This window comes from Gallus gallus, chromosome 4 (assembly GCF_016699485.2).
Source record: "Gallus gallus isolate bGalGal1 chromosome 4, bGalGal1.mat.broiler.GRCg7b, whole genome shotgun sequence".
Classification (NCBI taxonomy): Eukaryota; Metazoa; Chordata; class Aves; order Galliformes; family Phasianidae; genus Gallus; species Gallus gallus.
The window spans coordinates 64,266,662-64,291,801 of record NC_052535.1 but is presented as its reverse complement, the minus strand read 5'-3'; the positions used below and the strand labels follow the sequence as shown (position 1 = coordinate 64,291,801).

At 39.2% G+C, this 25,140-nt stretch overlaps 2 protein-coding genes across 9 annotated transcripts in view; one reads left to right on the top strand and one right to left on the bottom strand.

Moving 5' to 3' along the window:
- PPAT (phosphoribosyl pyrophosphate amidotransferase) overlaps positions 1-25,140 on the bottom strand; it is a 44,008-nt gene that overhangs the window by 13,258 nt on the left and 5,610 nt on the right. For 2 of the 3 annotated variants that reach the window (NM_001396977.1, NM_001004401.2), the window contains exon 2: positions 759-825. Coding sequence is in view for 1 of the 3 variants with exons in the window: in NM_001004401.2 (NP_001004401.2) it covers positions 759-825 (67 nt within the window). In the remaining 2 variants the exon portion in view is untranslated. Of the gene's footprint in view, positions 1-758; positions 826-2,433; positions 2,635-25,140 lie in introns of those variants that run through there. The other variant, XM_046940174.1, reaches the window with a different exon arrangement.
- Positions 2,970-25,140, top strand: part of PAICS (phosphoribosylaminoimidazole carboxylase; phosphoribosylaminoimidazolesuccinocarboxamide synthase) — a 35,027-nt gene continuing 12,856 nt past the window's right edge. Inside the window, exons 1-9 of one of the 6 annotated variants that reach the window (XM_040698753.2) lie at positions 2,970-3,363; positions 7,838-7,924; positions 10,629-11,066; positions 12,090-12,179; positions 16,921-17,007; positions 19,027-19,098; positions 19,799-20,200; positions 21,533-21,598; positions 22,626-22,816. In XM_040698753.2, the coding sequence (XP_040554687.1) occupies positions 2,979-3,363; positions 7,838-7,924; positions 10,629-11,066; positions 12,090-12,179; positions 16,921-17,007; positions 19,027-19,098; positions 19,799-20,200; positions 21,533-21,598; positions 22,626-22,816 (1,818 nt within the window). In that variant the 5' untranslated portion in view covers positions 2,970-2,978. The remainder of the gene's footprint in view (positions 3,364-7,837; positions 7,925-10,628; positions 11,067-12,089; positions 12,180-16,920; positions 17,008-19,026; positions 19,099-19,798; positions 20,201-21,532; positions 21,599-22,625; positions 22,817-25,140) is intronic. The other 5 variants (XM_040698755.2, XM_040698756.2, XM_046939943.1 and 2 more) reach the window with 5 other exon arrangements.

Genomic DNA, 25,140 nt, shown 5'->3' with positions numbered 1-25,140 from the left:
AATCTTCCTCAGAGATGCCTAAACATAAAGATGAACTGCCTTCTGACAGTGGTCAGAGAGCACACTCATATCAAGAATTGCTCCACAGTTTTGTTTGCTGAAATAGTTTTATTTCCAGTCCCCTGCTCTTCATTTAATAGGATGACGATTATCTTTTTCTGGATGAACAAAACCAATCTCTGAGCATGCAGGGATTCTCCTGGCATATTACTTGAGGCAGTGGCCATTTAATGGTTTTTAACTTCCCTTGGGATTTTCTCAACTTGAAAAAGACTGGCTGACCTTCTCAGATGTCCATTTAATCATTTACTAAGTTTATGTTTACCTACGGGTGAAGTAGCTGCCACTTCCTTGATACTTGCTAAGAATTAGTTGTCCACGTGCTTTTGCAGAACCTGTACCTACTTTTCTTTCCTCTTCTCAAGTTGCATTGGTGCACTCTTCCACATCTCTGGAGTTAACACTTTAGGTGCAGGTGGAGTTTGGAAAGTACTTTTTAAGATAACAATAGCCCGATCTGGATACTTCTTTGTGTCGTCTATTGTGTATGTGGCTACACCCAGAAGGGATAACATTGGCAGATTTATTTTAAACATGAGCTTAAAAAAGAAATCACCTAAATAACACAATTAGATACTATCACTGACAAAGTCATAACAGCAAATGAAACCATGGCTGCTTCCCCTATTTCTGATTATTTAGCTTCCTCTCTGAAACATGCATCTCACTTGGGCATCTACAAAACATTTACATTCTACCTTGTGCACTTTGAATGCCTCGGATGACTCTCCATCACTTGTCACAATTCCAGCACTCTCCTGGCCCCTGTGGACAAAATACAAATAAACATAAAGGACGGAAATGCTTAGAATGAAACACCATACTATACTATGGATTAGCGGTTTTTCATCTATTCTTTACAACATGAAATTTTAATGTAAGTTTATTTGTTGTTTCACTTTATATACTTGTATTCAAAATGGTGGTTTCTTGCCCATGTTGTGCTCTTTTTTTCAAAACAGTCACATGAGGTTTGTGCCTAAGCCCACTGAATTCAGTGGAAATCTTTCCATTAATAAGCACTGGCTCAGCCTCTTACTGCAGTCCAATTTCAGTGTAGGCATAAAATAACAGCAGATGTTTAATCTGAAAAGCCACTTTGCAGTGCTAGTACTCTAGCTATCAGTTGTCTCTATAGCATTACTCTATTTCTGTTGGGGTTTGTCTTAAGAAACTGCTGGTTTTGCCTAAGGGAATGCATTTTTTTCTCCCACTGATCACCTACGCAAATTTTTTGCACTCCTGCACTTAAGCAATCAAACTAGCATTTACACCGCTAGCTCTTGTGTGAACCCTCTGACAGGTGCTTGAAAACATAAACCTAATATTGGGCACTGTAGCTTCTGAACCATAGCAAAACAGTTCTGGTGTACAGCGTCACTGAAAATGGAAATGCTGCTGCTATGGTGGACCAGGCTCATGCTGGCAGTGGTGTTTTGCTAAGCAGAAGAGCACCACCAGCTAAACGACAGCCTTTTCCCTAGCCTGCTGCTTCTCCTCCCAGCTGTCTTCCCTGACTCTGTGCAGGGCCCATCCAGCGCCTGCCCCAGACCACAAGCAGCATGACCCCATTGTGCTGGCCTGCTCAGATCCCACTGCATTCCCATACATAATAAGGAGTAAAAGGGAAAGACATTTTTGTTAGAAAATGAATCATTTAGAATATTTTTAGAATACTAGAGCCTGCTATTCATCCACTGGACTGGTTTAACTCGACTGAGGAATTATCTAGTATAAGCAGTAATAAAAGTAGCTGCAAACCTACATAACAGATTCTAATCTACAACTGAAGGTTTTCTCTAAGCCCTAAAATCCTCATATTTGTCGCTAGACCCAGTTACGTGTACAGCAACATTTAAAGAACATTTGCTCAAAGAAAGCAGAACAAAGCAAACTTCACACATATCTGAATGAATTTACTCTACAACTGACATGAATGATCCCCGAGGAAAAAAAAAAATCAGAGATAAGAAAACCCTTAAGTACATTTATTTTAACTCAGGAAGATGTCCTGTCTATTAACATAACGACTGGCAGTAAGATTAAGGGCTGAAAGACCACATTCAGCAACTTTTAATTTAAATTTCAATATTATGGATGATTTCCAGTTCAGTATTGATAGCGTTCCTTAAAACATCACCAAAATCAAACAGAGGGAGAGAAGCAAACATCCTGAATAAAAGGCCTTTGCAAGTAGGGGGCTTACATCTTTTATGTAGTGCTAATAGAAGAGTAAGCACGAGCAAAAAGGAAGCACGGAGCTTACGCCATTTTACCAATCTATGTATGCTAAGTATGCAAGCATTTAATTATCTCATCACCGGTAGTAAATGAACAGTGAAAATGCATATAGAAATGAATACACATGCCCACCGATTTTACAGCAAATGTCACTTGGCCACGCAATGGTGAGACTCTGCATCATGCCCACGTTGTTGCCACACCACCCACACGGCCTCGCAGCCCATGCAGCGGCCGGCAGCAGCTTCACGTTGCTGGCGGAGAGGAGCTGCCGCGGTGCTCACACGCAGCACCCACGCACCGCGTCCACGCAGCCTGTCCCCAGCATGGGGTGGGTGCAAGCGCAGCTTTCTTTCTGCGCCCGTGTTTTTCTTCCTCAAGTCAGCAATCCAGCCCAACCGGCTCTGTTGCCCTGATGGCAGCGCGGTGGTGACACCGGCACCATTTTCCACACGGGGGGCTGAGAGGCCGCTCCAGGGGCCGGGCAGAGAGCCGGCTGATGGCAATGCGGCCGCCGAGGGCCCGCTGGGGCTCTGGGTGCCGGTGCGGAGCTCAGGGCAGCCTGCGGCCCGCGGTGCTCGGGGCGGCGCGCGGAGCCGCTGAGAAGCAGGCGCCTGGTTGCCTAGGGAACCAGATCTTGGCTAGAAATAGTGAATCATTTCCAGGTCACTCTCAACATGGAGAGTGGAGCGGGGAAGCACTGGACTGAGGAGGAGGTTAAAGCCTTGCTAAGCATCTGGTCGGAGAAGAGCATCAGGAAGCAGCTCCACGGCACCCTGAGGAATAAAGGAATATTCATCTACATTGCCAAAAGGCTGCAGGAGTTAGGAGTTTGTAGAGATTGGAAACAGTGCCGGGCAAAGTACAAAAACCTGAAGTATGAATACAGAACGGTTAAATACGCCCGCAACTCCGGGGACGCCACTAAAACCATGAAGTTTTTTCACGACCTGGATGCCATACTGCGATGCGAACCTGTCGCACACTTGGCCGAGGGGAACGGCAGGTGCTCCTCCACCGAGGCGCGGCTCAACGCCAGCCCCACCGCAGACAGCAGCCAAGGTAAAACTCTTTCTGCTTCTCTGTCCTCCCTTTGTTTAAAAACTACCAAAGGAAAAGCCCTCAGCCCCAGGCAAACAAGCCCGCAGCCTAAGTTTGCCGGCTCTGCGCTGAAGCTGCCCAGCCCGGCAGTGCTGTAGAGCAGCCTCAGACGGGATGCGCTCCGGCACAGGGCAGGACATGTTAGCACCCACCAGTGTTGAAGCCTGTAAATACAGTGTAATTCTCACCAAATCACGCTAACTGCTTGCAGTAAAGCCTCTGTAAGAACTCGCTGGTGTCAAGGCTCCTGCGCGGAGCTCGGGTGTTAAACTAAGGAAAAGGTGGTTTTTTGTGTTGCTTTTTTTTTTCCCTTTGATTTCATTTGCGATACTTTGGAACCATGACTATCAGAGCTGCAGTTCTAAACTTAAAGAAAACTGAACGTAGATGTGGAAAACGTCATGATTATTTCAAAAGCTGTTACTTGTGACACAACTGAAATCTCTGATGTTTATTTTTATTTCTCTGTAATTGCAATTTCAGCTATGATGACTAAAGGTAAATTAAATTATTCTGTAGGTGATTAACTTCATTGTTTTGAGAAACAGAGGGATGTTTAATAACTTCCTATTCAAATTTGTAATGTGCCACGGAAAAGTAAAAATCACCATGTTTGTCTGAGTATTCTGAGGCAAAACATGTAACTACAACTGCTCTTATTCTGAAGGGTTTTTCTTTTACCAAATTAGTTGCATCCCTTGTTTGATTCAGCCCTCTTTACATATGCATTTAAGCTGTGCTTAACATTTCATTAGGGTCAATCTGCTATTTGACAGCACTCAAATCTCCTCATCACATTCTGAATGTCACTGAAGCAAAGCTCGAGTAAGAGTTATAAGTATCAAAATAATATGGTTACAAAGAGAAATTCAAAGATAAGCTCAATTTGTTTCCTCAGTATATACCAATCTACATTAATTAAGACTGTGAATCTTTTTAAAGAAAACAACAAACCCACTGAAATAGCACTAGAGGGGACTGCCAATAGCACAGAGAGATGCTGGACACATAGCTTGCCATTGTACTCTTCCAAGGCTCCTTCTGCAATGCTGTCTTACAGGTCTGAGAAAAAGGAATAACATTTCTCTTGCCACTGTCTGCCCTAGCTAAAAGCTCGACCTTAATTTGTCATCATTAGCAGAAAGCCTCTAATCTGTCACAAGTCACTCACAAATAAAATGCCAATTCTATGCTATTTTAACATGTGCTGTCTGCACTATGTATTGTCACTACAATCCAGTTTTATTTTTAAATATGCGAAACTGAGAGCCAAATCTGTGGCTGATACAAGCTGTTACAGTCCTGAGGAGTGCACAAGGCTAATTCAAGGTCCCTCATCTCAGGATCTGGCCTTAGCTTATCCTCTGTGTTTTGATGCAGTTTGCACCAATTGTTAATCCCAGTTCTCATCTGCTTTCGACCTCTTGCAAGTTTAAATCAGGAAAGGTTGATTGCAGTTATGAATTCCAAACTGGAAAAAAACACAAAAAAATAAGATAAAAAAAATTTGTCCCCCAGGTGAGACACGCTTCATTTTGAAGCATTGGCACAATCTGGTTCTAAAGGTGGTATAATGAAATACACCTCTGAAATGCACAAGCATTTCTACTACTTCCTTTACCAAAAGAAAAGCTAACTATTTTATGGATAAATAGGAAGTAAATGAAACTGTAATAATAACTGCAAAACTGTAAAAACAACTGTCATTGTAATAACGTAACACAAGTGGTAACAATTTAAATGCAAAGATTCCCACAACCATAATTCAACCACAATGGAAGCACTCCAAGGAATAAACGTGTCCTGCAGCGATACAACACACACACAGCTGCACCACGGACAGAGCAAATAGCCGTGACAGCATCGACTTCCTTCATTTAAGGATGCAAGTCAAGCAGACAGTGCTACTTCAGGGGCAGTCTTTTCCCATTGCCATCAGAGTTGTGGTGGCTATGAAAGGAGGAGTTGCCAAGCTCAGTGTTTCAAAATTCAGTTCAAAGGCTGAAGTGGCAGTTGTGGCTGTGCTGCTGGTGGTCAGAAGAGTCTCGTGGGTGCAGAAGTCAATGTGGCACTCCCGCAGATGGCAGTGTGACTTTGCACAGCTCGCTGTGCCTATCCACCATGAACCTCACAGCCCCTCTGCTGCCTTCAGGAGGAAAGGGACTGTTTCATAGAAGTATCTCCTGTTAAGACCTATGTACGTCTGTGTCCTTGGAGGTGTCCTCCTGAACTTCTGTTTAGCCACTGAAAGTTACAGGAGAGGAGAGAGGCACACTCCTACCCCTCTCTTCTTCAAAAGGGGCTGAGAAGCTTTATTTTAACAGTTGGAGGAACCCAAGGCTTCTGCCTTGCACAGGAGGAGCAGCAAAATCAAAAGGCTATCAGAAAACTAACACCTGTGCCAAATAATATTCACTATGCAGATCTTATCTGGAGAACTTAGCTGTAGTAAAGTGCTATTTAAAATGCAGGACACGGACAGTGCATGCGCCCCAAAAAACTCCTTTATTTTTACCATTCTGCTTAGCCTCAGTCTAAATATTCATACTCATCCTTCATATAAAGCCACAAAGCAAGTTTTGTTTGATTCTTTCAAATACTGGGATACTGCTGGGGAGGGGAAGGAAGGAGAAGAAGGGAAGAAAAAAAAAGTCTACTTTTATGGGACTGAATGGTGTTTCTGCAATGTTTTCCTCGTTTTTTTTTTTTCATATCTTATAAAACCAGTTTCCTTTTGAAAGTAATTTAGATAAGCTAATAGTTAAAATCACAGTTAAATCTAAGAGAGAGAGGTGTCTGAGGACAAACTCACTTTCCTTGCCCTTCGCTTTACAACAGCCAATGTAGAAAAAAAAATCTAATTTCAGTTCAGTCAGAACAGAAATGCATCAGCAAGGAAATTATCATATGCACTCAACTTAGACAGCTACTAGAAATACAAAAAGATCCTATGCAAATGCAACCTGAAAATGCCATGCACATGTCGTTTTCCATGTCTGGACTTTAACATTAAACTTGCCATTCACAAATATTCTATATACATAGCTTTATTAATAAGAGAATGCAACACATGCATGTAAACTCTTTTACTCATCAAATACTTTTTTTTCCATCAAATATCCTTTCTTTCAAATACAACATATTTTGTGTTTTCTGTCCTTATTTGCTTATGATATTAAACATTTATTTTTAAAGTGTACCTTGTAAATAAAGTTTGTTTATCCCACTGCCCACGCGTGGCCCATTCAGTGGGGCTCCAACAAAGAGTTTACATCCCTCTCCACAGTTTGCTTTGCAACTCTCAGGCAGATAAAGCACAAGGCCTGGCACTAGGGGTGGAGGCAGGAGCACACCTTTCTTCCTGTAAAGCCAGCTGCAAGGGGTTACAGCTTCTGCCAGAGAATCAAGGTGGACAGCTGGCAGCAGTTAGAGATGAGGCGACGGCATCTATGAGTCATTCTGGGTCTTGCTGAAAGTCGGGAAGGATTTAGGATAATGTTTTCAAACGAATCTAAATGCAGTTTTCAATTCCACCTACGTCAGGGATGCCACATTCCATCAGGACTGCACCACACCACTGCTCGCTGTTACAAATTACTGCAATACTGCTGTGCAGGTAGCTTTGATCGATGTGACCTACCTGGTTGGAAATGACAACAGCTCACTCAGCATAACTGCAAAATCATCATTTCAGACTTCCTGACAACACAGTGTGTTGAATACAGCACAATTTAAAAGTCTGTCCTCTGTGAAAATTAAGCTGACTCATAACTTGAGCTACATATGCTGCTTTCCAAATGCACGTAGCAATTGCTATAATGCTGCTTGTTAAAGAAATGTAGGAATGCAATACTTTAAAAGCTAGATTGATTCCAGTTGGCTACAAGTATGCCTGCACTCTAGTCAAATATTTTCCTGCATTCCCTGTGCCATTAATCCCTAGATTTCCAGAACTCTTTGCTGAACATCGTTTTCTTCCTATTCTTCTCTAAATGCTCTTTCTGGAGATTTTTGTTTGGTCACATAAACAGGTTCATGTTTATCTGAATCCATGTGCAAAGTCTACTTCTTTGTACGTCTTTACATTCTCTGCTTCCAAACTATAGTTTTAATGTGCCACCTCAAATACCTAGAATCAGAAAAGTAAATGGGTCACTAGAATCAAGTCAGTTTCTACAAGAATTTTGGAATAAAATATATTTCTAACAGGCATTGTATGTAGATGCAAAGTAATTTAATTTACCTCCTATAACTCCTGTCCTTTTATGGCGACAGGCCAAATGAATTCAATTTAAATTGAATTTAATTTAAATACAAATTAAGTGTGGAGATTACAAAATTCCTGATTTGATTGTGTATGGACATTTTCACTTAAACTAATATCAGCTAATTTTGTCCATACCTATTTTTCATCTGAAAACTCTTTCCTTCCCAGGTGAATTATCAGTTTCTTTAGAAGACGATGAGGATGCTCCAGGAGACCCACTACTTTTTATGTCACATGTCAGACCAGTTCAACTAGGTATAGTATGATGGAGCAGTGACCCAAAATTAAATGCATAGCTTTCCGAGCTTTCAGAGCATTTTCGATAGCTTTAATATGCCATAATTCCATTTCTGATCAACAGAGCTTTAAAATAAGCACACTATTCCACCTTCTCGTTCCTAGTCTTAGTACTTAGCAGTCTTGTGCATCACTAAATACAGCTCACTGCATGTGACATGCCTCCTGCTTGACCACCACTCTCACTCAAAAGCCATTCCATGCTATAACTTAATCATATTAACCGTATTAGTTTTGTTAAATGCTAGTGGAAAGCATGCCAAATGGTAGTGTGTGATCCACATGTCAACTTGTAGATTTTCTCCAACTCATGTAACTTCTGCTTGAAGTAGTATGAGTGAATGGCCTGAGCCAGGACAGCAGTGCAGAGGTGGTGACCTCTCCTACTGAGTAATCCAGGTTCACAATGGTCTTCACAGCAACTGTGTCCTCTCTTCAAGCAAAGGGTGGTGAACACTGTTTTAGTCCAACCAAACATACAACGCAACTTGAAACTGTCCAGTAGGACTCCCGTAAGAGTTTTGCTAAGTCATTACAGAGCAAAAGTACAAATCTGGCAAGTTATGAGGAAGGTGAAAATCCTAGATGTGTGCTCCTTCAAGGGGCTGCTGAAGACAACAGTGAGACATTTCGGGGAGAATCAGAGAGAAATGATGAGCTCACTCCTCGCCTGGATGAACAGCAGCACTGTCCTGAATCACCCCAAGTGCTCATTTGACTTCTGACATGCCCTTTATGCCCCAGTGTACATCTCACTCAAGGCTCAACTTTCACTACATAATCTCCAAGGTGCAATATTCTGAGAGAAAACAGGGCCCCAGCTAAACCTATGGCTTTTAATATCTACACTACACTCCTTCTGCCTGGCATAACAAGAAATCAAGGATGAGACAAGAATACTACATGCAACTGTATACATATATATATATATATATATATATATAAAACCAAAACTTTTATTGCCGTATCTGAAACAAAGTTTACAGGAATAGGTCTGTGTTATTCATCAGTGCTCTTACAGCATACTGCCAAGCAGATTTGTTTGGCCTGCTAAATTACTTAAGTTCTGGAAAAACTGCTTTCTATAAAGCCGGCACAATAACTTAAATTGCATAGGCTCTCAAGTATGTACTGATACTAAAATGTCTTCTCTAGTGCCTCTCTTAATCTTTAGATTTCAGACACTAGTTCAGACACCCCTGAAAAAAATATTGAGCCCTTCATACCCACGTTGCTTAATATTTTGGTTTCATTTCAGCAGATGGCTCACTTTTTTCATATTGAAGAAGCTGAGAAAAATACCAAATATGCCACATGCACCTTTCTGATTAAAAAACATCTGGATATCCTGTGTTAACAATCTTACAAGCATTTTTAAACAAATTTGAGCTGAAATGAAGTTAAGACGTTAAAGAAAAAAATTAGTGACCATAACCACTTTGTCTGAAAGCTCTGATTAAGGGTAAAATATTTTGATTCTTTTTTTTTTTTTTTTTTTGAAAGGGAATGAAGAACCAAACAAGCAATAATTTTCTATTCTGCTTTACTTGCTCTGCATATAGAACGAATGAGCAATCCACTGAGTCACTAGAACTCATTTAAACTAATGTTCATAACTGAAAGTGAGCTCAGTTGCAAATGAACTTCATAATGAGAAATACTGGACTATACAAGAACTAAAGGAGCCCTTTCTCTCCCAAACTACCGTATACTATATGGGTTTGACTGAGAAATGTAGAGCCAATGGAGGGCTGTTCTTCCCCTGGGGCTTTTCCCTCTGGTGTTCACAGTGCTCTCTGACAGTGAAGAATGAACTACTTTGGAAACATAGATAGGTGAAATACTCCCAGTAATACTGAGCAGAGACTACATCAAGCTTATCTGGTGTTGACAGTTGACAACCATGGCAATTCCTATGTTTGCATTCACATGTAAGCTAGCATTTTCCCTCAGGAAGAAATGAAGAAGGTATATATCACTTGAAAATTACACTTCACAATAAAACATCAGTCAGTTGGCTGCTGCAGAGTTCCAATTACCACAGAACTAACAGGCTTGTACCTAGGACAAGCTTGTCCCCAGACAGGTTATTATACTCAGCTAAGTTCCACTGCTGCTGTCTGTGCAAGCAAAGGTCAGATATTTTTGCCATCACACAAAGCCCACTGATTATAATGTTTCCAACCCCTGTAGTCCGGCTTGCCCTGTTAGAGTAAGACACTTGCAAAAGCATCTATGACTTCAGTATGACTGCAAAAAAAAAAAAGTCAGTTACTATTGTTGTTTTTGATCGCTGAAATCTTGATGTCTATGCTGACCTGCAGTGAGAAAGGGAGCAGTTTTGTACCAGGAGATCCAGGCTCATTATCACAGAGATGTCCTAGTGTGACTCAAGGCAAAATTCTCAGTTTCTCCACTTCCCTCAAAAGGGGTGCTTCGTGTGGAGTTAAGAATTGGATTCTTCAGATCCTTGCCCAATTTGAAGTTCTGCACGTATGTAAAACCAGAAGCATGAGATGAACGCAGGAAGTTAAGCCTTTATGCTAGAAAAGTCATCAGGAACTAGCATACTTCATCCTCATTCTCTCTGTCCTTTCCCTACCCCACCTACCTAATGCAGGTAACCTGTGTCTGTATCTCTCCCCTACCCCATACGATACAGGTAATCCACCGCCAGCAGTAGAGGCTTCCAAAACACCGGCTTTCATTCCAACAGTAGCAAATGAAGGAGGAAAACACTGGACTGTTAATGAAGTCAGAGCTCTGATACACATATGGTCAGACAAAAATATCCAGCAACAACTGGAGGGGACAGTGAGAAATAAAAGGATATTTGAACAGGTTGCTGCTAGACTTCAAAAGTTCGGAATTGACAGGGACTGGAAGCAGTGCAGGACAAAATATAAAAATCTGAAACATGAATACAAGAGCATAAAAAATGGCCAAGACTCAGGGAGTACAAGTAGAAGCATGAAATTTTTTAATGAACTGGATGCTATTCTGGGGCACAGTACCATGGAACAAGCAAGTAAATCAGATAATGAGGAAAGTGAGAGGCCTCCAGAGTGGACAGAAGCAAAATCAGGAAAGGACTCCATAGGTAAGTACTCCAGCTACACACATATCATTTACAATTTTTAGTTATAATTTTTTTTGCAACAGCGATCTTAAAAATGAATCACAAAAAACAAGCAGGTAGATGAACCGATTTGCTGGGTGGGGTGGTGAAGGAACCCAGAGGAGAAATCCACTGCTTTGTCCAGTAGTTTACTTAATATTATTCAGTGATTTCCTCCAAGCATTTCCTATAGAACTAGGAAGCAAAAAGAGGAAAACAAGAGGGAGAGAAAGAAATACAGAGAGACAATTGTAATCAAAATCAAGTCTGAAAAGACTGTTCGTAGCTTAGATAAGAAAGGATCAGAGAGATGGTCATACTGCTACTGGACCAATGAAGATATTGAGCAAAAGAAGTCTACAGTTATAGACAATAGTTAAAAACGAATGTTTTATTTATTTTTCTTATGTTGTCCAATAAATTCAGTTTTACTGGCCTTTTGAGCTAGGTTCTCCAACTACTGAAACAACTATTGTAAAAATAGCAGAATGACTGGCATAAAGAATCCTGGCAGGACTGTTACTTGTTTTTGTGTGCTTATTGACGGATAACTTCATACTGAATGGACTAATGCAGAAATAGAAAAGACCAATGAACCTACACTGCATAAGAGTTAATTGGTTTTGGTATGTGCGTACACACAGGAAGAGGCATATTGTTTAAAAACAATATTAAAAATAAAACCATTTATTACACAGTAAGAATCCTACATGGTAGATGACTTTATGGCCAAAAATATAAGCCTAGCAGGTTAATGGAAGAAGTCAATGAAGAAAAATTTAATGCAAAGATGAGTGGATGGTCTGATCAAAAACTATGAGAGCGTTTTGGGAGAAGTTTCATTTCTCAGTTGCTATTTCTGAACTCTTTGTTTATGCATCTACTACTGACTGCTGGCATAAAGAGGAATATAGGTTGAATGGCTCATCTGATTTGACGCAGCACAGCTGTTCTTCTGTAGAACACAAATGCAATGCCCTAATTAACATAGCATTATTTACACAGAAATACCTGGAGACACAGGTGAAGAGGACTCTGTTAGTAATTTGTCTGAAGACCTACAGGTTGCAGATATAAAGAAAGTTTCTGACTCAGGTAAACTGAAAAGTCTTCTATTTTATATAAGTTCCTAAATTTAGTAACCTCAGATGGATTTCTAAAATAAGTGTCCATTGTAATAACAGTCAGAAAATGGAGATATCACAGAAATAACCATACTTCTAATAATTACAAGCACACATGCGCGCATTTACTGTGCTCTGCTGAATTTGATAAAAAACAGTCTATTAAATAATCCTTTTGAAGATTTAGGGCCCACAAAATAAAGAAGAAGCTGCTGATTTAAGGAAATCAAGCATAGCATATTACTACATTTACTTAAGCAGTACATCCCCAAGGCACATGATTATTCATCTCCTGCGCATAGTCTAATATGGAATTCTCATTTTCACAATATGATTTGGTCAGTATTTAACAGAATTCTGTCGACAGTCACGCCAGGGGTGAGAATTTCATTTTCAGACATCACCTTCTATCTCATGGTGGCCACACAAAATGAAAGTCATACGCTCTTTACAAAGAAACACTGCAGCTTACTTCTGAAAGCATAACTTTTGGGGGAAGTGGGAATTCAGCACTGAGTTAAGGGAATGCATCAGAGTCCAGAAGGCTGAAAGATGTGTCTCTCCTTGGCAGAGAGGACCTAATGGTCTCCTTCAGTAGCACGAGGTAGAATGTGCTCATAGATAAGGTGTTAAGGAATACTTCAACAGAATTTAAAATGGTCTGAAGTGAACTTGAAAGGCTTTAAAGTCAAATTAAAAATCTTCTGTCAGATGATATTACTGTAAATACTTTTCCAGAGAATCTGGCAGCTTGTCATATAAGGAAAGAAACAGCTATGACAAATAAGTAAGGAATACAGTTGATGATGAGAGGTAATTTGAGGTATTCTGAGTATTAGCATTCTTGCTTCGCCACTCAAGAGTAATTAGATTCATTATTAATTTATGTTTACTCACAAAGAAATATGCAACTAGCCTTTTACCAGATCACCATGGACACCTGAGGCACTCATTAGGGAAAAGATAGGTTGTCACAGAAAGCGCATTTTCTAAAGGGACCTCATCTGGAAAGAGACAAAATATATAAGAAATCATAATCACTATTAAGGGAGACCTACTCGAGACAATTTGTAAGACGCATCAAACTCCATTTTCCCCCATCAACAGATAAAATCACTACATTGTAATAATACACAGACTCAGCAGTGCTACTAAGCTGTCATAAGGCTTAGTTTTCAAATGCTTGCTGTGTTAATATTGTAGCCTTCTTGGATTGCAAGCTTCTGAACCAGTTAGTTAAGAGAAAATTAACTGTGTATTTCCAGGACAGTTCTGAGCACTCATTTTTAATACTCACTTTAGGATACGTGTAGCAGTTAGGCAGCTATAGCTTACAATGGTTACCATTTCCCTTTTCAAATATATTTATTTTAATGGCATTTTTTGTTTGTTTCTGGGTAATTGCAATTGCAATCTGATTTTGTAGGCAACAAATAAAATTGCAAGTATTTCACTACGCTTCTCTAGCTTAGCCTATGCACTCTGAAGACTACTGTTCCAACTTCTGTGGGGAAAAATAGGCAAAAAACAGCAACCACTTTTGATAAGATGCCGTTTCAGCTTCCAAAATCCTTTTCTCCGTTCCCAAATGAACAATACAGGATCAAATTATTTTATCACAGGTGGTAAAAACTACTTTGTGTTTAATGTTATTTATGGTACAGTCATTAGGTACTACATAAAGCAGAGAACAGAAGTTTGCTTCTTACATCACAGTATCATGGGCACCCTTTATTCTCTAGTTGTGCTACTAGCCCTTCCCTGATAGTTCAAGTGAATTTAGAGTGAAAAACTGTTAATAAAGTGTATGTAGCTTTGTATTCATAGATTCATATAATGATAAATAGTGAAAAAGCAAGCAGGCAGCGATACCGTGTTACAGGGGTTCTTCGGTATCAACAGAATTCTGGCGATCCACAGCTTTTAGGATGTGACCTCTTAAGGACTATTACCTATTCAGCAGAACTTCCACAAAAAACAGTTTCTCAACAAGTATATGATTATAATCTATATATAATCATTTATTAATTATTAATTTTTAAAGAATTGTAAAATAAATAAATGGGCACGAATATGAATTTAGAAAATCAGTTAACCTTGCTCTGCATTTTCTTGCTGGGGCATCTTCCTAATTTGTACATGGAGAGAGCAGACAGAGTTAAGTGCACATTTGTTTCTATGAACTGGAGGGATATGCTTCCTGTCAACTGCGGTAGCATAAAAGTGCAGAGGTGTATGAGATTCTTCTGCAGTGCGTGTGCTTCTCATGACCTTATGTGTGCATCTGAGTTAAAAAACATGGTGACATTATCACCACTGCCAATCATTATAAACAGTCCAGTTAGGTATGCCATGCCATTTCCAGTAAGGAAAAAGATAAAGACAGTGTAAGTCAAAAGACAAACCCACCACTCTGGGGCAAGTGCTCAATTATTTGATGTTTCATTATTTTTCCACCTCTGCACAAATCCATCTGCCACTTAAAGAGTAGCATATATCCACCTGGGAAGGAACTGACAGAGGTAAATAAATCCTTACACATTCTTTGACAGACTGCAACTGTACTGCAGTCTCACGAAGCACTGTGCTGGAAGAGCTTTCAACGACTGGCCAGCAGAGTGCACCAGAGCCTTGCATCAATTCCAAAACCATTCTCTGGTCAGAAACAGGTGAAGAAAGCCCAGGGTCACTGTAAACTTTTTCCTGTTCTGATAACAGTTATCCATATTAAGTCAATCTGGAAATAAAACCATATTTAGACACTTTTACTGCTGCTTCATAAAACATGAGGTTGCTTTTAAGGGCAACTAATTCCAGAAAGCTATTTAGAAGAGCTGATTTGAAGTCAGTACGCATAAGCACATGTTCCAAACGTGTCACTTTGCAGCATGACCACAGACTGTGTACGGGTATTCAATTAAATCTGAAGAACCACAGAAAACAACAGTAAAGACAAGACTCTAAGGAATGCTGACAGACTGATGTAAGAACATCTATGTGTTTCATTTCCAACAAATTACTTTTCTTGTCATTATTTTTTGTTTTTCTTTGATGCACTGCTTACTTTACTATATGTCTCTCTAAGGACAAATTTGTGATAAGTTGTGACACTGCCACAGTACATTGTTAAGAAAACACTTACTTGAAATGGTTGTTTAAAGTTAAGGTATTAAGACAGAACATATTTAAGGCATTTATGCTGGCTTCTTTTGAATATTGACTGTTATGTGCATAGAATTTTTAAATGTGCAGATATAAAGTCAAAAGAGAATGTTTTAATGCATATGCCTTAGGCTGGTATGAAGCAGATGTACTTTTGTATCATACGTGACACAGATGAGGGTAAGGATTAGAAGATATTACTAATCTTGCCTCGTGAGCCAGAACACAGGATAAATAGCAATAGTGAGCAGAGTACTGAAAGAGAACATAGCTTGTTATCAGTCTGAGGAAGTAAAAGGAAAGACTGCTACAGCATTGCTCAGGTGGCTTTGCGAGCAATACTCCAAATACAAAGTAGAGATTAAGCACATTTGCTGGCAATTGTCTATAGCTTGAGAAAACAATGTGGATGGAGCCAGTGTCTTTTATACATGCCAGAAACCAACGATGGTTTGTTCTGTTTGGCTCAGCTGTGCTCTCCTCATGCCCTCCCCCAGAAACCCAGACAAGTGGCTTAGAAAAAAAGCCAGGCTATCTACCCACACATTCTTGGCTCACAAGAAAAAAGAAGGAAAGAAAAGCACATGATGCTGGTCACATCATAAAGAATGTCTGATGCAAACAAGTCTGTATTGATTCAGGGGGTAATTTTTAATAAAATGGCTATAGATCGTGTGCTATTGCTCAATGTTTGTGGGCAATATTCTTGAATGGACTGAGGCTGGGAGTCAGCAGCTGCTGTCATTGATCTGCAGCGTGGCCTTCAGCATGTAATCTCTGCATACCAGTTTCCTCACCTAGAAATGATGACTAGAGAGACCACTTGCATCATCTGCCAATTTGTCTGAGGGCACAGGGGTGGAGTTCCCCATTAAACAAGGGAGAACCAATGACAGAGGTGCAGAGCTCTCCTCCCCGTGGAGGAGAGCCCATGGACCCGCTGTCAGCATGCCCAGAGCCTGGGCCCCAACAGTATGAGGTAAGCTCTGCCACAACTACAGCAGGGGGGATGCTCTGAGGACAGGAATGTAATACTTTGTCTTTATCAAGCAAGCAATCAGTCCTGCAGATCAATTATCCAGGCAGAGCACACTGATGTCAATGAAAGGACTCTTGCTCCAGCTGGGGCTAATTCAGTGATCCTTGCCATCAGTCACCTGGGATTCAATATTTCAGTGGCTATTGAAACACTCCTTAAAAAAGTCACTGTCTTGCCTGCTCTGCTGCATACAGGTTTATCAGTTACTATATTACTTACAACCATGATCAGAGAACAATTCTAAACATTATGATCCAGATTTTATTAACTTAAGAGTTTCCACATTTCCTCCATAAACTTACCCTGACAAGTTGTCACATGGTGTTCTAGAGTTATTTTATAATTGCTTACACTAGACCTTTAAGCCCAGCGTTATCAAGAAGTGACAGTCTTAAATTAAGATATGAAATCTCTAGCAATAGTTACAATTACAGACACTCTCAAGTTGGTGGTCCTACAGACATAACTTAAGGACTGTTTAGTTAATAAGTACTCTAAATCTTTGTTGCAGAAATCGCTGAAGATGAGGAGGACTTCAGCAATTCCACCCTGGCAGCTCTGGAAGCTACACAAATAAAGAAGGAGACAATTGATATAGGTAAGTGAAGACTGTGTCCTGATACTTATAACAGCATGTTCTACTTTAATGGGAACTGCAGATTCCTAAGATTCATATGTTACACCAACATTATACTCATTCTACTTGTAGGTTACGTATGATAAAACCTGATTTTGTTTGATTTCAGTGGAAAAAAATGCATAAACAGTTACCTCTCCTTCCCTCCATTAATAAAATGATTGTATTTCACCTGACAACGTACTTGTTATGCCATGTGTGATAAATATGTGCTCATTTGTGACACAAATACAGTTCTTTTTTTTTTTGTACACAGCTACTAGAGGGTGATATGGAAGACTAAATAGCTGTCTCGTAAACACTGAACATTTTATGCCTTGTCTGTCTTTTCAAAGTATTTCAAGACACTTCATTAGATTTCAGACTGTTCATTATCTAACAGCTTGCATAAGTATTCTGCACTATCTTACCTGTAAAACTGAAATCAGAGAGTTGTACATTCAACAACAACTATTCAGGAAGTTTACTAAAATCACTTAAAATTGTCATTAGAATACATGTGGGATATTAACCTTCTGGAATAACTGAACATAGAAACCATGGATGGTCATGGAAGAAAAATAACAAATGGAGAAAAATAACAATGACATTGAAATCTACTGTCCTGACATCCTGGATCAAATTCTACTTTTACAGTATCACTGTTTATACCCAGAATTTAAATGAAAGGATAAAAAAACGGAATGTGGTGATTTTGGAATGAAAATTCTTTGCCCTCTTAGACTGAAAGTTTATACCATAAGAACATTTCCACTGTATGCATCAGTATTTCTGCAATCCAGGCGAGGAGCTGTCCTTGGCAATTATGTTATCTGAAATTGGTTGTTCAGACCCCCCATCCAGCACAGCTTTTACAACTGTTTACATAACTGTAAGGAGTATGACACTGAGGACAACACCAGAGCAATGCCATCACAGCAGTAACACTGAAAACGCAAATTACATTAAGGATAAAGTAAGACTGTGTCCCTGAAAGTTCAGGGGCATAGCAAGGCCACCCTAACGCAAAGAGAAGAGTTCATGCACAGTGACTCTGACTACACATGATTGCTTTAGACACACCAATTCCCTTTTCCTGTCACACAATATCCACTGAAGATAGCAATCACTTATGTCAGAAGTACACAAATACCACTGCCAAAAGCACAATGAGATTAGAGTGCATGGTTGAGAGCATGAACGTTTGATGAAAGGAAAGCCATCTTTCTTGGGTCATAGTTTAATTAAAAAAAAAAAAAATCATTTAAGAGCCCAGAAGTAGAATCATAGAATGGTTTGGGTTGAAGGGACCTTTAAGATCATCTAGTTCCAAGCCCCCTGCCATAGGCAGGGATATGTCCCTCTGGACCACGTATGCTAGTGCTCCCTTTGGGTTCAAGGCTGTATTTCCAATAGCTGAAGGTGCAAGAATTTTCTGAAGAATTATGGGATACCTGGCCATGAAATAGATGTTTATGAAACAATTCTTCTTGCTGGCATTCCAAGTTAACCACACGTTTTTTGTTTTGTTTTGTTTTGTTTTGTTTTAAGAATGTAATTTCTGATTCTAATTTTCAAAAAGTTCAATCCCTTCTCGGTGTGAGTGAATCTGCAAGAGCACGCCTGTACAAATGGCATCCAAAAATGGATGGAGCACCTGTGCCAGTCAATGTGCACAAACATGTTATGCAAATCAACCTATATGAGAGATACAAACCATTGATGTACGCCTACATATTTAATTAAGTATTTAAACTTGTGTGCAGCATCCACAGCTACCTTTTGGGGAACACGGCAGCAGAAACAAAGATAAGGCTTATGAGATATGTTAATAGTTAATTTGATTTAGGGAGGCACGTAGCAAAAGACTTATTAAAACCCCCTAAGACTAATGGGTTACAACATTTTTAATTAAGACAGGTGTTACCTGCAGAAAATGGGAATAACCGCAGTGATTAATTTGCCTATGTCCACTTTCTTTAAACCTGTGTGTTTCTGCAGATGATGATTCTATAAGCTCTACCTCAGAAGACAGATCATGTACGCCACTAGCAAAACAGATAGTTGGGACAGGTGAGTATTAATTTCCATGCATTTACTCTGAAACAAAATTGCATTGTAATTTCAGGACCGAAGCTGGATCAATCATATCTCTAGCATAAACGCCACTTTATTTGCTTTTGTCTCCTGTCTAGTCTTAGCACTACATCCAAAGTTTAGTTTCTTATCTCTATTCCCTGTCATGAGCAAAACTTGCATTAATATTTTAGTGAAGTTTTGTATTTATTGTATAAACATCATCTGCTTCTAAATATCCACATAGTAAGATTTTTTCCTTGCATTCAATCCCTGAAGCACTGTCATTTAAATACTCCTTCTTGCCATTCTAATTTAACAAAACACTGGAAAGCCAATTTCTTACAACTGCTGATAAATTGTTGCTGTTGAAGCCTTAAAACTATTGCTGTCCTGCACGTAGCACTCAGACACATCTGTCTTTAGTTTGACAACAGCAACAAAATCACAGTGACAAAATGTGGAATTTTTGATGGCTTCCAAGGACAGGAGATTATATATATCTTGCACGCTTAGAAAGAAATATAATAATATATAGATATTAATAGTGCAAAACTAAAAGTTTTTTGCAACCAGAGAATAATTATAAATGTTAATTAATCCTTCAGCTTGTTACTTAATCATTAATTGTAATCACAATTACACTTTAAATGTATGTATAACTCAGCAGTATTCAGTTGCTTCATTATATTTTCAGATAATCATATCCCCTTGGAAGAAGCACAAAATCACTTTAAAGTTATTACAGTTAATGATACTGGAGCAGGAAAACACTGGAGTGACAATGAAGTCAGAGCTCTGATAAATATATGGTCAGATGAAAAGATACAGCAAATGCTTGAAGGGGCAACAAGAAATAAAGAAATATTTGAGGAAATTGCCAGACGGTTAATGAAATGTGGAATAGACAGAGACTGGAAACAATGTCGCACGAAGTACAAGAACCTAAAATATGAATATCGTGCACTGCAGAAAGAAAATGAACATCTTGGTAATCCCAGGAGAAAAATGAGATTTTACGATGAAGTTGACTGTATCTTAAGAAGACAGCCTCTTGGTCCATCAGGCTGGGGATGTGAAAGTTCAAGCCTCCTATCAGGTAATAAAAACTTCAAAAATGAGATAAAGCACTAAGCAGAATGCTAAAAGTTGCCTGTTTGACCCATGTTCTAGGGGTGAAATAAATGGTCATAATGAGGAGGGAAAATAACTAAAGAACATGTATCTGGACTCAATGATCTTTGCGGGTCTCCTCCAGCTCAGGATATTCTATCCACAGTCAAATAGGCAACATTCAAAGAATGGCAATAGTCTTTGGAGGAGTTTAGAAGTAAGAAAATTACCAAAAAGTACAAACACGTAAAGTGTTCATTGTTACTGGAGAGTCTTTGTGCTTTGGGAATCTTAAGTGACACACAGTGAAATGGTGCTAGAAAAATATGACAGGTTTCAGAGGTGATCCAACACGCATGTAAAATACTTATGGATAGAGAGCTGCAAGCTGATACCAAGTGCAAGGGCTCCAAACAAACAAACTTCATTAATTCAATTCACACCAGCCAGGAGAGAAAAAAATCCAGGGCTGTGATATATATTTCAGCACTTGTAATTACTACCTGCCTGGAGCAGAGGCAGCTGCCCCTGAGAGTCAAAGCAGTCAGGTAGATCAGATGCTCATCTAGAAGCAAGTTTGCTAAAGCGTCTTAGAGCTCAGTGAATTATGGTAAACTAGAACTATGATTTTTGTCAACGTATTAGATAATAATTTGCAATGTTGCAAATATTATTTGAGGACTTGAACCAGTTTGGTAGCAGAGGTCACACAGACAGCTTGAGTAGAAGGGGCCAAAGCCATCCTTAAGGCAGCTGTGCTCACTCATGAATCGGAGCCCTAGTGAGGTGTCCAGTGGCACCATCTTGTAGTGCCATCAGTTGTGGCTGGAATTAAGTCCACACAGTAATGAGATGACACTGTTTCTCACTCCCTTGTTCTTACTCTAAATGATATTCTTAAAACTTTCATTTTCTTCCAAATCTAGAAACTGCGGACAGTACCAGTCGTTTCTACTCTTTTGAAATGGAATTTTTCAGCACCAAAAATATTTGAGCCAAACTGGTTGCTTTATATTTTACTATGCTAGAAAAGGGCTGTGTAACCTGTGCTGTGAATGCTGCGGCAGAGTAAAGGAAAACAACAGCTATTCATAAAAGATGCTTTAATTATTAGCTTTGCTGAGGCATCTGTCATGCAAACTTATGTCTCCACCTTCATTCTGTGTGCCAGTCCAGTGCCTAACTTTTCTAGGAGACTCCTATTGCTCCAAGTCACTTGTCGTAACGCATTTGCTTTTACACTATTAAGGCATTTTGGTTTGTGACTATGTTTTTAGAACCTCTGCAAAATACTCAGTCAACTTGCTTCTCTCTTAAGTTTCAGTGGGAGATGTTACAGCAAACACAGGATCCTTGGGTATCAAGAGAAAAACATGGAATGATGGTAAGAGCTCTTACTTTTTAAAGCACCTATACATTACTGTTAGTTGTATGCCATGTACAAGTTCACACTTAAGAAAAAAACAATCCTAGAACTCAATACCAACCCCCAAACTAACATTCTTCTTGTACCATCGACAATGTGTAAAAGAAAACTCCAGATTAAAACGTAAACCAGAGGAAAAAGTGCAATTCCTTTGAGTCCTCATCTGTGACAAAAATGAGAAAAACATCAGGAAGTAATTCTTTGATTTGAAAGAATCAAATGTAAGGAAAAAAAACATAAAGAGAGGAAACTGTTTTAATAACCTGTACAGCTCAGAGGAAATAATGACGATATTACAGTCATGGTTGTGGTTTCTTCATGTTATACTATGTAGTCAGTAAATGAGAAAATTTGTGCTTAAAACTGCACAAGAGAAATACGGGTTAAGACAGCTATTCTCAAAGAAATACGTTATAGAATCACTGTGAGAGAAAATGAAGGGATGGACAAAAATATATGATATGCAATCTGATATAGGAAAGCAGAGGAGCTATTTGCATTCCTGCCAAAATTGGCAAGCCCTAAATGATCAAAAACTCCAACAATGAGGAATAACAAAGCTAGTTTTTGGGAGGCTCCCCCTTAATGTCTGTCTTCAGGCAAATGAATACAAACAGGTCCAAACAGTACAAAATTTTTAATTCAAGCTGCTCGGTGCACTGTTACAAACTACCCCAAAAAGACTAATTTTATGTGATTAAATACACTTTCATTTATTGTCACCTAGATAACTATGTCTTGCAGAAGGCAGTGGATAGGTAAAGCTAAAATGTTCAAATACAAGTGAGCAGCATGATGATTTTCACAAGGTCTACTTCTTTCCTACTCGTCATTATACAATGTCCCCTTATGCAACACTAGGTAATGCCTGCCAAAAGAGAGTACTCCAAGGCCAGTATTAGGAAAATCTAGCATGTGCTAAACTTCAGTGTCAGCAGTTCATTGACTCGTGCACTCTAACTAAATACTTTGTTTTTGTCCACAGAGATGTCACCCATTCCACTTAAGAAAAGTGCTTCTGAAAACACCATATTCCAGTTTCAAAAACTATTAACAGAGAGAGTGAACACAGTAACAGAAGGCAAAAAGTTACTGTTAGAAAGGCTTTGTAAGCAGGAAGAAATGCAAGACCTCAACAGAACACAGCTGTATGCACATCCATCAGCCATGCAACAGGTTGGTTTAATGAACTTTCTACCAAATTAGCATGCAAAAAGATTCTCTCAGATGCTAAGAAATTAAACAGACTTTTTTGTAAGAGAAGGTCACCTACATGAGTACATGGTTGCTCCCTTTTGATTTTTTTCACCTTCAGTTATTTAAATTGAAAAGGTATGAGTTTCTATCACAGTCCTTAACAATGAGATTTTAAAAGTGGCATCAGTCTAATAAAACATAAAACTTCTCCCTGTATGCCTTGGCTCACCTGCATGACACAAATAAATGGCTTAAATGAAATCAAATGATCAAACAAAACATCTACACTTAACATTTCAACCCTTCAAATATGACCATGCCAGCAAGTCAGAAATCTTTATAATTACACCATTCCATGAGTGCAAGGCTAACACTGCATAAACAAACTGAAGCTGATTTAATAACTCAACAAGATCCCCTCTTTATTCTTACTGGATCCCCTATAAATCAGTTCGGTTTGCTAATATGACATGAGAACTAGACCATCTGAAAAAAGGAAAAAGGAAAAAAAAAAGAAAAAGCAAACTATATTCTGTGTAGGCAGTGAACAGAAGCAGCCCAGCAAGTTCTCAGCTGTGCTACCCTAACTTGGAGCAGTTCATTTAACATAAAATGTTAGATTTGTTGTACTGTGTCTGCCCTCACAGAAGAAAGGGTAACTTTAGGAAGGCTGTATGACAAAGAAGAGAAACTTCACTTAAAATTCTCAGTAATGCACTCTGAGGATTGCAGTCCTTCCAAAGCTTTGCTATCATTTGGTACGACTCCAGCTGCACCCCTAAATCCTTTCTCCTCTCCCAGAAAATAAAAAATAAACTTATTTTATTCATTAAAATAAGCAGATATTTCAAGAAAAAAGCATTTAAATGGCATTGTTCAGCTGAGAACTGCACAAAAGCATGGAAGCAAGTGACTGTCCGAATTCTCAGTAGCTCATATGCAAACTGTTCATATCAACACTAGAGGTAGGCACAAAGCAAGAACTGACAGGGTAAAAAAAAAAAGAGCACTTGGCTTTCTAAGGAGAAGGCGTTGGTTTTTCTTTTCCTCAGAAAACATGTCTGCGCTTGCCAGAGAGCAGGATTTACCTAACAAACAAACGTGCAAAGAAGGTGGATCTGCTTTTGTGTATTCTGCTTTGTGACTACAAAGCATAGCTTGTTTTTTAAAAGTCTTTTAACATTCTTTATCATTCTTTTTTTGCCATTCACGTTTATTCTCAGTCAGTAGTGGCATGAGATCAAACGTATAGGGGAATTTTGGCATCACCTAATATTTACTTGCCATTTCCACTTATTCATAACAATTAATTGACTTGAATATATAGGAAGATTTGACAGATAAATCCAAGTGGCATAAGGAAAGTCCTTCTTCATTGCAGCTGTGGTTATGACTCAACATCAGTTTTCGGTTAGAGACAAAATAACATGAATGTTGTGTTTAGAATTCCAGTTGTCTAGAGCTATGGTCTGCCTCCTTTAGATGGTATCGCCCAGGGTAGTGACAATGGGCCAAATATCACCAAAACGAAGGGTTTCTCAAAAAAAGTCCCTTGAAAATAGCAATTACTTAAGCCAATACTCTCATCCTTTCAGAGTATTTTTACATCCACTTGAGCTTGTGCTGTGGCTCTGCTCTGCTTTAAACTTGTAATAGTCACACAATACGTGGTCTAGGCACACTTAATGAGCAAGTTGAATGGAACCTGGGGTACTGACACATGCTAGATATTAGGTGTGAGAGCACTGCAGGAAAACTGAAAGGGCCTGGGAAGCTGCTTAGAAGCAGGTTCTTGGGAGCCACAGTATGGTTCCTCTTTAGCAGTATGGCCAGACCAAGTTGTTCATGTATAACTGCTCCTGATAATCTAAATTAAATTATAAAAAAATATAATATAGATTAGATTATCAGGATAAAACATCACAGAAATGATCCAGCTGAAAAGTCAAAACCAACATCAAGGAATGTTGGGAGCAACTGCAATCCTACAAAAAACCACAGATCTTTGTTGTTCTCCATCCTTGAATATCCGTGCTTTTGCTAGAGGACCATTCAGACTAGCATAAGGACAAATCTGTTTCCTTCCCAGTTTGCAAATGAGGATATTGAATTTTTTAAGGTATAGCATATAAATGGCACAATCACCACTCTGATCTATATTAAATTTTCAGTTCACCTCTAAAACACACTTATTCACTGATAAGAATGGCTCACTTTATGTGCCTTTCATAGGGCTATTACTCTGCAAGGTCCCCTAAATGCCTCATTCAGATTTCCAGGCAGACCAAACTATATTTGGGCCA